At 34.5% G+C, this 12,913-nt stretch overlaps 1 protein-coding gene across 1 annotated transcript in view; it reads right to left on the reverse strand.

The window, feature by feature from the left end:
• Positions 1-12,913, reverse strand: part of VPS13B (vacuolar protein sorting 13 homolog B (yeast)) — a 933,283-nt gene that overhangs the window by 345,862 nt on the left and 574,508 nt on the right. Inside the window, exon 31 of the mRNA XM_012643529.1 lies at positions 3,708-3,911. Within this exon, the coding sequence (XP_012498983.1) occupies positions 3,708-3,911 (204 nt within the window). The remainder of the gene's footprint in view (positions 1-3,707; positions 3,912-12,913) is intronic.

The raw sequence follows: 12,913 nt of genomic DNA on the forward strand, positions 1-12,913 counted from the left end.
CCCACAAAAACTCAAAATGCATCAATGATCTAAATATAAGAGCTAAAACCACAAAACTCTTAGAATAAAAATTCAGGATTAAATCTTTATGTCTTTGGATTTGGCAATGGATTCTTAGATATGAGAAACACCAAAAGCATGAACAACAAAAGAAAAAATAGATCAATTAAACTTCATCAAAATTAAAAACTGGTACATCAAAAGATATTATCAATAAAATGAAAAGATCATTTCTAAATCATACATCTGATAAGGGTATAGTATCCAGAATAAAGAACTCTTACAACTTATCAACAAAAGGACAAACAACTCAATTACAAAAGGGCCAAAAGACTCAAAGTAAACATTTCACCAAAGGAAATGTACAAACAACCAACAAGTACATGAAAAGCTGCTAAACATCATTTCTTATTATGGGAATATAAATCAAAACCACAAAAAGGCACCACCTCATACACAGTAGGGTGGTGTTAGTTTAAAAAAAGTAAAAAAGGAGAATAAGTATTGGCAAGAATGTGGAGAAACTAGAGCCCTCAAACATTGCTGGTGGGGATATAAAATGGTTCAGCCACTGTGGAAAAGAGTTTGGCAGTTCCTCAAAAAGTTGAACATAAAATTATCATATGACCCTGTAATTCTACTCCTGGGTGTGTATCCAAATACTTGAAAACAGGTACTTGAACAGGTATACCAATATCCATAGCAACATTATTCACAATACCAAAAGGTAGAAGCAGTCCCAATGTCTATCAATAGATGAATAGATAGACAAATTGTGGCACAGAGATGCTCCTTGACTTGCAATGGGATCATGTCCTGATAAATCCATCATAAATTGAAAACATTGTAAGTCGAGAATGCATTTAATAAACCTAACCTTCTGAACATCACAGCTTAGCCTCGTCTACCTTAAACGTGATCAGAACACTTACGATAGCCTACACTTGAGTAAAATCATTGAACACAAAGCCTATTTTATAATAAAGTGTTGAATATCTCATGTGATTTACTGAATACTGTACCGAAAGCAAAAAGCAGAATGGCTGACAGGTACTCAAAGTACAGTTTCTATTGAATGCATTATTATTGCATTATTATTATGCTTTCACAACCACCGTAACATTGAAAAATCTTAAGGTGAACCAACATAAGTAAGGGACCATCTGAAGTACTCTTTTTTACATGCAACAACGCAGATGAACCTATAAAACATGCTAAGTGAAGGAACTCAGATATAAAAGATCACATCTTGTATGATTCATTTATATCAAATATCCATACTAGATAAATCCATAAAGACAGGATGCAGATTGGTCACTGCCTGGAGCTGGGAGGAGGGAGAATGATAGAGAAAAACTACTTAACAGATAAGAGGTTTTACTTTGAAGTGAAGAAAGTGTTTTGGAACTAGATGGAGGTGGTAGTTCTGCAATACTGTGAATGTAATAAATGTTCATCTTAAATGGTATAACACAATTTTATGGTATGTGAATTTTATTTCAATAAATTATTAAAACACACACAATGTGTTTGTTAAATGAATTAAAGAATGAATAGGACAGATATAATTAAGGCTAAGTGGCCATAAGGTTTCCTAGGAAAATAAGGGTCATCTTCTTTGATGACAGAATTTGTGATTATTTTTCAAAGACATGATAATCTGAAAGTTTCATAAGAGCGCATCTCCTAAATCTGAAAACTGTGTGAAGAAGAGGAATGAGGGGACTTGGTGCTGGCTGATGTAATATTTGGAGATTATGATTGGTGTAGCTGATGCTGTGGTTTGCCACCTAGATCCTCTTTCATGACAAAAATACTCATTCCCCAGCTGCCGGGCAAGTCGCCTGCTGATGGCTCTAAAATTGCATCCCTCTCCTGAAATTTACCTTGGCTGACTGTGGTGCTTCTTTATCCAAATTTATACCCCTCTTCAGGGGCACGTTCTATCACTTTTCAGTGAAGGACTACAATAATATATTTTGTATTATGGCAGTGCTATGTGCTAGGGATAAACCAACGAACAGGATGGTAAGGATCTCTGCCTCAGGACTCAGACAAGCATATAGATAATTAGAATAAAATAAGCTAAGTGATATGATAGAAACACACACAATTGAGACCTAACTTGGTCTTGTGACAGGCTCAGGGAAGACTTCCTGGAAAGCATGATGTCTACTCTGAGACTTGATAAATGACAGGAATTAGGCAAGTGAAAAGGGTGGGTTAAGACAGTTCCAGGTAAAGAGAAGATCATATGCAAAGGTCTATGAAGAAGAAGGGTCTTATAAGCCATGCTTAGGAGCACGAACTACATTTTACTTTTTGGTTTTAGGTAAATTGTTTATCTTGTCTCGGTTTGTTTCTTCATCAATAATCAGGGAAAATAACAGTTCTTACTTAGTAACTTTATTGTGAAAGTTATGTCAAATAAGGAAGATTAAGTGATAAACATTGTTTAATCTATTATTAATACTGGCACTATTTTTATTGCCAAGCCATGGACAAACATAGCACTGGTGGTAAACGGGCAGAACCAAAGCAATCAGCATTACAAAAGGCAGACAATAAAGTCTGCACAAGATGTTTTAAAGAAATTCAATCAACAAACCACCATGGCGTGTTACAAGCAACAGATGTTACTGATTCAATCTTATAAGTAGAAAAACAGATGAAAAATAATTAACACTGTCTTAAAATCATAAAGACCTTCAGTTTTCCAATATAAAAAGTAGCCTTAATGCCTAGTACCTTGTTTCTATTAATGGCAAACAATTCTGCCTATCTCTCTGTTGAGAACCATGAACAGCCTGGGTAAGATGGCAGTGGCTCTCTATAAATCTTAACAGTTCACATTCAGGAATAATTCCTCTAAAAATGTTCTCTGTAAACATAGATGCTTTTAGTTAAACTGGATGGAAAGAATCCCAGAGCCAGAAACTCTTGTTTTTCCTGTACTCTAACTTAAATATAACTTCGCATAGTATTTGTTACTTTTCTCCTCTTATTATTAAGATAATAGGTTAAATAATAATAAGCTAAAGATAAATAAGTAGGCCAGGTACGATGGCTCATGCCTGTAATACCAGCACTTTGGGAGGCCCAGGTGGAAGGACTGCTTGAGGCTAGGAGTTCGAGACCAGCCTGGGCAACACTGCAAGACCTCGTCTCTACAAAAAAATTAAAAATTTAGCTGGGTGTGGTGGTGCGTGCCTGTAGTCCCAGCTACCGAGGAGGCTGAGGTAGGAGAATGGCCTGAGCCCAGGAGTTTGAGGCTGCAGTGAGCTATAATTGCGACACTGCACTTCAGCCTGAGCAACAGAGTAAATAAGACCTTGTCTCAGAAAAAAAAAAAGAAAAGAAAAGAAAAGAAAAAGATAAATAAGTAAAATAATTGACCTCAAATACAACAGATTTCAAGAGAAAATGAGAATGTATCCTTTAGCCTGAAGTAGATTGTTTCATCAAATAGCAAGATGTTAAAAAAAAAAAAATACTGACACAATCCTAAATTTGTAATAACTACAGTGGTAACACCAGTAGGACTAGCAGGTTTCCAAGCAAAATCATCAGCTACAATTACAAAATATATTTTATGCTTGTAATGAAAAGCAGAAGCAATATCAAAACACTTAGGTTGGATATGCTAAAGACTGTATCACCTACTGTTCTTCTGGCAATGAAGTATTAGCAACTCAATCATTTCCTACCTGCTGGCCATATTCCACTCAAGGGCTGGATTTTGAGAATTCCTTTCACTTTCTGTTAGCACCCCTCCTGTGCCACTTTCCTTCTCTGGTTTTAGTTGACTCCATTGTGCAGTACCAATATTGATGGACTGCAGGTCTATTTGGTATTGTCTATCTTCAATTTCTGATCCAGGATCTCGAAGAATTCCTAAGTTCAAGGCTCTCCTGTAAAGGCAGTGAAAGAAAGGAAATAGACAATATAAACATTCTATGTATATTATGTTCACTAATATAGTATCATGACCATTTTTTTTTGATTACTGATGAATAAACTAGGTTAATCACATCTATGATACAGGTTTTAGAAAGCTACCATACATTTATGATTTGAAAATGTATCCAAAATGTATCACTTATGGTAATCTACACTGTAATGATTTCTTACATTATTGCTGGTACCGTACACTTTTTCTAAGTAGTTTCACATACATGATTTCAATCCCTGAGATGCTGTGAGGTTCTATTAATATTATTATGTCCCTTTTTACCACAGAGAATATAATTCAGAGAGATTGAAAGATAGTCCAAGTTACAAATTTAGTATCTGACAAAACTACAACTTAAATTCAGGAGTTTTTATTTCCCCTCAAAACTCTTTCCGATGCTAATCGTCTACCTTCTCCAGCACTATGATTTCTTACTAGGAAAGGCAATGGAGCCTTGTTAATCTATTTCACTCCCTTAACACTTGCTCTTTGTTCTTTATATAACCCAGCTGTCATATAGATTAAATTACTGAGAAAACTACAAGGTTACTGATGTCGAATAGCACTGAAATTTACTGCTCTATATAGAGTTGGAATGTACAACTTTAATCTTATTAGGTTCATTGCTAAGCAATGAATAAAATTATCTGTAGGTTAAAGCTAAATTATAGGAAGCAAATAGTTAAAATTTTCCATGAAGGTTTTAGAGTAAAAATAGCAAAGTAGCATTGGTAAGGTGGGAAGAACAGAGTTTGAGACCCAGAGAAACCTTAAGTTTGACTGAGTCTGAGAATTTTTCTTATATTATATTAAGTTTTGTTGGTTCAGAAAAGCTTTAAAGCGAGTAATCAAAAAGAAAATAATATTTGGCCCCTTTGGAAGTTTTTATCGGCAGAAAATTTGCAGTAACACGGAGGATAAAAATAGTTTTACTAGTAGAGATACTGAAAAAAGCTTCGATTATATTAGGAAAAACAATTAAATTAATTATATCAATTGAATACTAATGAAACCATTAATTACAGTGGGGTAGTGGAGGGAGTGCTGGGTCCTATTGTGAAAAGTACAGCAAAATGGTTAAAGTCTGAGTAAGTCTATGCCTTGGTTGGCTAAGCAAGCAGTGGAAGTCAGCCCACACACTCCCAACAGGCTGGTTAAATGATAATGGATAGTGAATGACTACTCAGACTCAAGATGGTAGATGTTTGGACCACCTGCTCGGGACTGGACATGACATGCCAGGCGAAGTAAGGGCTGACATTAATGAATTCTAGCAAAGAGAGGAGCAAAGAGAGGACAGTACTTGAACAAGCAGGCAGCTCAGGTCATGTCAGAGGGAGTTACCAATAGGGGAAGGAGGAAATAAATGGGCACTGGTCAACAAGCCATAGCAGGACCCAGAAGAACTGAGAAGGGAGAATTCTCACAATTCCTAAGGTAAGAGCTGAACCTGGTTTTCTTTTTCTCTTTTCTAACTCAGAAAAAGTATAGTCTAGGAATGCACATGCAAGGAAAGATGACCTAAAGTTTTACATGAACTCAATAACTGATTAGAAATAGGGCACGTAAAATGAGTCATGAATCCATTCGACTTGCCATTAGGGTAAAGAGAAAAGGAATGAATGAGGGTGGGGTGGAAAGGAGTAACATTTTGAGAGCCCTTCTGTGGTAGAATGCTCTGGTTTCATTTGAATACTGGTATAATTCTGCTAATTCTTAAAAGGCCCAGCTCAGATATCACTTTTTCTACGAAGCCTTTCTTGACCACCCTTTCTCCAGACTCCCTCCCTCCCCAATCTGTGTTCTTAAGGTTCGTGTATACTTGTAAATACAATATCATCACAATGACTTATCAGACTTTCCCAATATACCATAAATTTTTTGAGGTCAGGAACTACCTATTCTATCTAGCAATCAATACACACTGTTTAAATTCACTGATTTGGACTGACACAAATTTTTACAAATCTCAAGTGGAAAAGCTATCTGTCCACAGCAATAAGAACACAGTCTTTAAATAGCTTTTGCTTCACATCTACCTAAATTCTGACAGTCAGTAAATATCTTGGGAAGTTGATGGCCTAGCCTATTTCCCTAGATTATTACTCCCCATATAAAAGTTACATTTACTTATTTTAAAACAGCCAATACTCTCTACATTTTTAATAAACTCCCTAAACATTCTTAAGGTGAACTAAAGTACTTTTAATAATCTCTTTGAAGGAAGAAAGAAATGTATGGAAATAAAATTAGTGCTTCCTGATTCAAGCAGCAGAAACAGAAAAAAAAAATAGTACTATATTAAAAGACAAACTAACCTAGCCCAGCATTAACATCAGTCTTTCTATTTCCTTTGTACATGGAGAAACTGTACAATCATAAGATTACAACCACAAAAAACATGCTGAGTTTCATCGAGTTTTTCATTTCACGTAGGCTTGAAATTCCCCATGTTTTGTCTTGGCCTTAAATTAAGACAAATTCCTCCTATCATCCATTTGTCGAAAACATGATTTCCCACAGGTTCTTATTCCCTGTGCAAAAATAATTGGCATACTGAGCAATAGTCAGATACTTCTAAACACGTTGATTTCTAAATTTCAAACTTTCTAAGGATGAGGGTTAGGGATTTTATATTTTCTTTTATTGTTTGCTTTTGAAATTATAAGTTTGACATATTGACATACATGGGACATATTTGATTTGAAAAAGTTCAAAGTAATTTATATTTGAGTATATGAAAGCAACTTAAAAGTTAATTGCAAAACCATTCAAAATCTGAGTTGTAAAAAATTGGATAAACACTTGATTCATGTGAACTTTGGTCTCAGACTTTCCAATGATCATAAGCTTAAAGAAATTATTTAACTTCTCTGTGCTTTAGCTATTTTTATATTGTGACTATTATAAAGATAAATAAAATATATGTGGCTAAAAATTAAACTATTCATAAAGAGGTACATTATAAATTTATAGGATTCTGAATGAATAGGGTATCTAAACATGAACTAATCATAGACACACAGCCATCAAGATAAAACAAAGTCCACTTCTCTATGGATGAACTACAATGAAAACTATAAAGATAAATTTTTTTTTTAACATTTCCAGTGTCATCTGTTTCTGAATATGGCATATTAGAAATTCTGAATGAACTTCCTCAAACAACTAAAATGCTTGAAAAAAATTTAAAGTAATTTTTCAAACACATCCCAGAGCTGACACCAAATAACAGAAGCTGCAAAGTCTCCCAAATAAAGTGAAACCAGGAACCTTGCTAAAAACACCTGCCAAAGCCAGCTTTTACTCTAAGGGTTTATGTTAAAACCTACAGACACTGATTTTCTGCTCTGTTAACTGCACAGGAGAAGATGAAGCTTAAAGCTCATGCAAATGATGAATCTATTTAATAGGACACCCTTCGCATAAAGCTGGAGTTACCAAGGGTCACCAGCAGTCAAAGGGTGAATTAGAAACATCCCTTCTAGGGAACTTTGCAGTGAAGGAACAATCTGTATCTTGATTGTGATGGTAGTTACACAAATCTACACATATGACAAGATTGCATAGAAGAATACACACATAAACACAAGTAAGTGTGTGTAAAATTGGTGAAATCTGAATATAGTTTGTGTATTGATTGTACTGATATCAATTTCCTGGTCTTGATAATGTACTATGGTTATGCAAAAAGGTATCAATGAGGGAAACTAGGTGAAGAGAGCACACAGAACTTCCCTATATATCTTTTTGTAATTCCCCATGAATCTATAAGCACTTCAAAATAAAATTTAAAAGTCTTCCTAATGCCCACACAGAAAGGAACAAGGTAAGTTGCCAACTTACCTGTCTTGACTTTACCAATGGGTGAAGAGACAAAAACAAATAACAAAACCCCAAAATAAAAAAAAACAAAAAACAGCTCTTCAAGATTTTACAATCATAAGCCAGCACTTGGGGGTTTGAGTCTCAAATACGGTATGAAAAAAATTTCAATTGAAGAGGCTTGCCCCATGGAGATAGTGCTGCCAGAGGACAGGCCAAGGAAGAAGCAAATTTTCTTGGGATGAATTCAATTTCAACTCAAAGGACTTCACTGATCAGATTCCAAGTAAAATGAGACACTCACAGACAAAATTCCCAATTCATACAAAACAAAAAGGTACCTTGAGACACAGCAGAAGCAAGGGGTAGAAGAAACAGACTCTCAAAGAACTAAAAAAAGTGGATTAGCAGACATGAAATTTAAATAATTATTTAAAAAGCAAAAAAGCATCTTCAAAATATGAGCAGGGAATAAGATCTTAACAAAAACCAGGTAGAACTACAGATGAGAATGGAATTACTTAAATTGAAAACAAGCAGTTTAAACCCAACTGAAATGATAGGGAATTAAAAGAAAGAGTCAAAGAAATCCAGAATGTAATCCAAAGAGACAAAGAAATATTATAGATGAAAGAGAGTTAAGATTCATAGAGAATAAAGGGAGGAAGCCTAAAAAATGCCTAATTGGAATTTGAAAACGATAATGCAGAGAATATGGAAGAAGCATTGTTTGAGGAAGTAATATCTGAGAACTATTCCACAATTGTTGAAAAATGCCAAATCTCAAATCAAGACAGCCCAAAAAATTCCAATAAGTAATGATAAGGAAGATATTGGTAAATGTATGGATAAATCTAAATAAGTATTATATTTAAATCAATAATAAAAACAATGTATAAATTGTGAGAAGAAAATAGGCTAAAATAAGATAATGGAAAGTAATACTATATAAATTAGGGGACCAGGTAATTTGAGGCAAAGTGTTCTAAGCTTCTTACTGGGGAGGAAGGTAAAGATATTGATTACCTTCAGACTTTTGTTAAGTACACATGTTAAAATAGCTAAAATAATAGACATGAAATAATAGATCACTAAATATTAGCCACTGAAATAACAGACATGGAACATATAACTTCCAAATAGAGTAAAAGTTAGAATGTAAGAAAGGAAAAACAAAGTTGTACAAATAGAATGCACATAAGATATTAATAAATCCAAACATAACAATAATCAGAGTAAATATAAATAATTTGAATTGTCTAGTTAAAAGATAAAAATGTCAGATTGGATTAAATAAATCATAGTTATATTCTATTTCTTATGAGACAGAATATGTAAAACTTTAGGGCACAGTAAGAGTCAACAAATGGAAAAAATCTATACTAGGTAAATATAAAAGAAAGCTTAAGTAGTTATATTGACATTATACAACATAGACTGTAACTCTGTTTAAAAATAGAGTTACTACCTAAAGGTAAAAGATTCTATACATCTAAAGTTAAGACAACTCTAAATTTATTTGTAAAAATAACCTCAAAACAGCTAAAAGAAAAACTGAGGAGAAATTGACGAAGCTACCATCTATTGTGGAAAATATTAACCCATTAAGCAGATAAGGAAAAAATTGAAAATTTAAAAATCATAATTTATTTGATGAAATGGATACTTATAGAACACACTACCCAACAAGTAGAGAACATATATTTTTCTTTTTTCTTTTTTTAAATTTCAGAATATTATGGGGTATAAATGTTTTGGTTACATGGATTGCTTTTGTACTGCTCAAATCAAAGTGTGCCCATCACTCAGATAGTGTACAATGTACCCATTAGGTATGATTTCACCAACCCCTCCTCCCCCTGCTAGCACGATTTCCACTGAGTTTTATTTCCATCTGTGCATATGAGTGCTAATTGGTTAGTTTCAATTTAATACCAAGTATGTGTGGAGTTTGTTTTTCCATTCTTGAGATACTTTACTTAGGAGAATGGTCTCCAGATTGTTGCAAAAGGTATTAATTCATTTCTTTTATTGCTGAGTAGTATTCCATGGTATAGATATACCACATTTTATTGACCCATTCATGAATTGATGGGCATGTGGGTTGATTTCACATCTTTGTAATTGTGAATTGTGCTGCAATAAACATTCTAGTGCAAGAGTCTTTTGAAAAAATGACTTTTTTTCCTTTGGGTAAATACTCAATAGTGAGATTGCTGGATCAAATAGTAGGTCTACTTTTAGTTCTTTGAGGAATCTCCATACTATTTTCCATAGAGGTTGCACTAGCTTACAGTCCCACCAACAGCGTATAAATATTCCTTTCTCTCAGCATCTACGCCAGCATCTATTTGTTTTGGGACTTTTTGATAAAAGCCATTCTCACCGGGGTTTTGATTTGCATTTCTCTGACGATTAGTGACATTAGTGAGCATTTTTTCATATGTTTATTGGCCATTAGTCTATCTTCTTTTGAAAAGCTTCTGCTCATGTCTTTTGCCCACTTTTTAATGAGGTGGTTTGATTTTTTTCTTGCTCATTTGCTTCAGTTCTTTGTAGATTCTGATTATCAGATGTACAGCATGGGAATATTTTCTTCCATTCTGTAGGTTGTCTATTTGCTCTGTTGATTGTTTCCTTGGGTGTGCAGAAGTTTTTTAATTTAATCAAGTCCCATTTATTATTTTTGTTGTTGCTGAGATTGCCCTCGGGGTCTTCTTCATAAATTCTTTGCCTAGGCCAATATCTAGAAGAGTTTTTCCAATGTGAATAGAAGTGGTGACAGTGGCATCCTTGTTTTCTTCCAGTTCTCAGTGGGAATGCTTTCAACTTTTCCCCATTCAGTATGTTGTTGGCTGTGGGTTTGTCATATATGGCTTTTTTAATTTTGAGGTATGTTCCATCTATGCCTATTTTGTTAAGAGTTTTTAATCATAAAAAGGTGCTGAATTTTGTCGAATGCTTTTTCTGCATCTATTGAGATGATCATATGATCACTGTTTTTGCTTCTGTTTATGTGGTGAATCACATTTATGGATTTACATATGTTAAACCATCCTTGCAACCCTGGGATAAAGCCCACTTGGTCACAGTGGATTATTTTTTTTATGTGCTGCTGAATTCGGTTTGCTAGAATTTTATTGAGGATTTTTATATCTATATTCATAAGGGATATTGGTCTATAGTTTTCTTTTTTGGTTGTGTCCTTTTCTGGCTTCTTAAGCACACAGGAACATTTATAAAAACTGACTATCTGCTAGGCCATAAAGGTAGCCTCAACACATTTCAGTGAATTAATATCATATAAAGTATATCCTCTGAACAAATTACAATTCAGTTAGATATTTTACTAAAGAAAACTTAAAAAACTGCCTTTGGAAATTTAAAAGCAGATTTCTAAATTAGTCACTTATCGGTCAAGAAAATTGTAATAAAAATTAAGAAATACTTACAAGCAAAATGTTATGCATTAGGTTGTGGGATGTAGATAAAGTAGCACCTATAGGAAAATACATTGTCTAAAATGCTAGTTTTAGCAAAGAAAAAAGGCTGAAAATTAATAAGCTAAACATAAAAGGCAGAATAAAACAAAAAAATAAAAAAAGAGGGAAGGATATAGAGCAGACATTAATGAAATAAAAAAGAGAGAAGATCAGCAAAGCCAAACATAGACAAACTTCCAGCATTCAAAGAAAAACAAATAAAGATCGAAAGCCAAATAAACTAACTATATTTGCAATAAACAAGGAAACATAACTATGATGTTGTGGAGATCAAACGGATCCACAGTAAGTGGATATAAGGAAGATTTACAAAGATTTTACAACTTACTATGAAAAAAAATCTCTCCTAATCAGCACTGTTCCTAGATAATATTTCTTATCCTTTCACCATGGGATTAATATAAAGGTTGTCCTCTTATTTCTTCCACCAAATATAACATTATTTCTCCGTATACAGTTCTTTTTTCTACATGAAAATGACTCTATTTTAAAACTATACCCTGACAGTATAGTTCTTCCTTATAACTAGCCTTAGTCAGGAAAGTCAAAACAATACCCTCCTCTCAAAGCAGCCCTTTCTCCAAACCTACCTTACATTCATTTAACAGATAAATATGGCACTATATGCTAAGCCTTTTGATAGGCCCTAAAAATACTAGGTCCCTGCCCTCATACAGCTTACAGTCTAGTGGAGGATTTAGAAGCAATTATGAAACAGTTAATACTACAAAAGGTTAGTTACAGGATGCAATCGGAAGCACACAGAAGGGACACTTGACCTAGACTTGGGAAGCTGAAGCAAGAGGAAGGCAATGTTTAAATGAGTTCAAAAAAGCCCGGTCATCTTATTTTATACAATAAAGAAAGTATCTCAGACAAAGGGGACAGCAGGATCAAAGGCCCAATGGTGTGAGAGAGTAACACATCCAGAAATTTTGAAGAGGCTCTAAATGGCAGGCATGGAGAGAGGCAGGGAAGGAAGCCATGCCATAAGGCAATGGAGGCTTCAAGCCAAACACAGAGATCCCTACTAGATCCAGCCTTTAGGAGTGTAGAGGTGCAGCCCACAGCTTGGACTCACCTTCGCAAATTGGCATTTTCTCCCCTGCCAAATAGGTTACATAAATTATATAGTAGCACAGTAGTCAGGAGCAGAGAAAAACCTGGATTTCAGTCTTAATTATAAAAATTAAGTGAGATAATATATAAAGAGCCATATCACAAAAATTTCAGTGTGTTAGAAAAAATATCATCATATTTTTGAATCTTTCCTTAGCCTCCATATAAAATGTCAAATATAAGTAAAAATGACACCTGGCACGGTGGCTCATGCCTGTAATCCTAGCACTTTGGGAGGCCAAGGCAGGAGAATCACTTGAGGACAGGAGTTCGAGACCAGCCTGAGCAAGAGCGAGACCCTGTCTCTATAAAAAACAGAAAAATTAGCCGGGTGTGATGGTGTGCTTCTGTAGTCCCAGCTACTTGGGAACCTGAGGCAGGAGGATCGCTCAAGCCCAGAAATTTGAGGTTGCAGTGAGCCACTACTGCACTTTAGCTTGGGAAACACAGCAAGACTCAAAACAAAACAAAACAAACAAAAAAACACGACCTACAAAAAAAACCCCAGAAGTAA

Source organism: Propithecus coquereli, unplaced genomic scaffold (genome assembly GCF_000956105.1).
Source record: "Propithecus coquereli isolate 6110/MARCELLA unplaced genomic scaffold, Pcoq_1.0 Scaffold2, whole genome shotgun sequence".
NCBI lineage: Eukaryota > Metazoa > Chordata > Mammalia > Primates > Indriidae > Propithecus > Propithecus coquereli.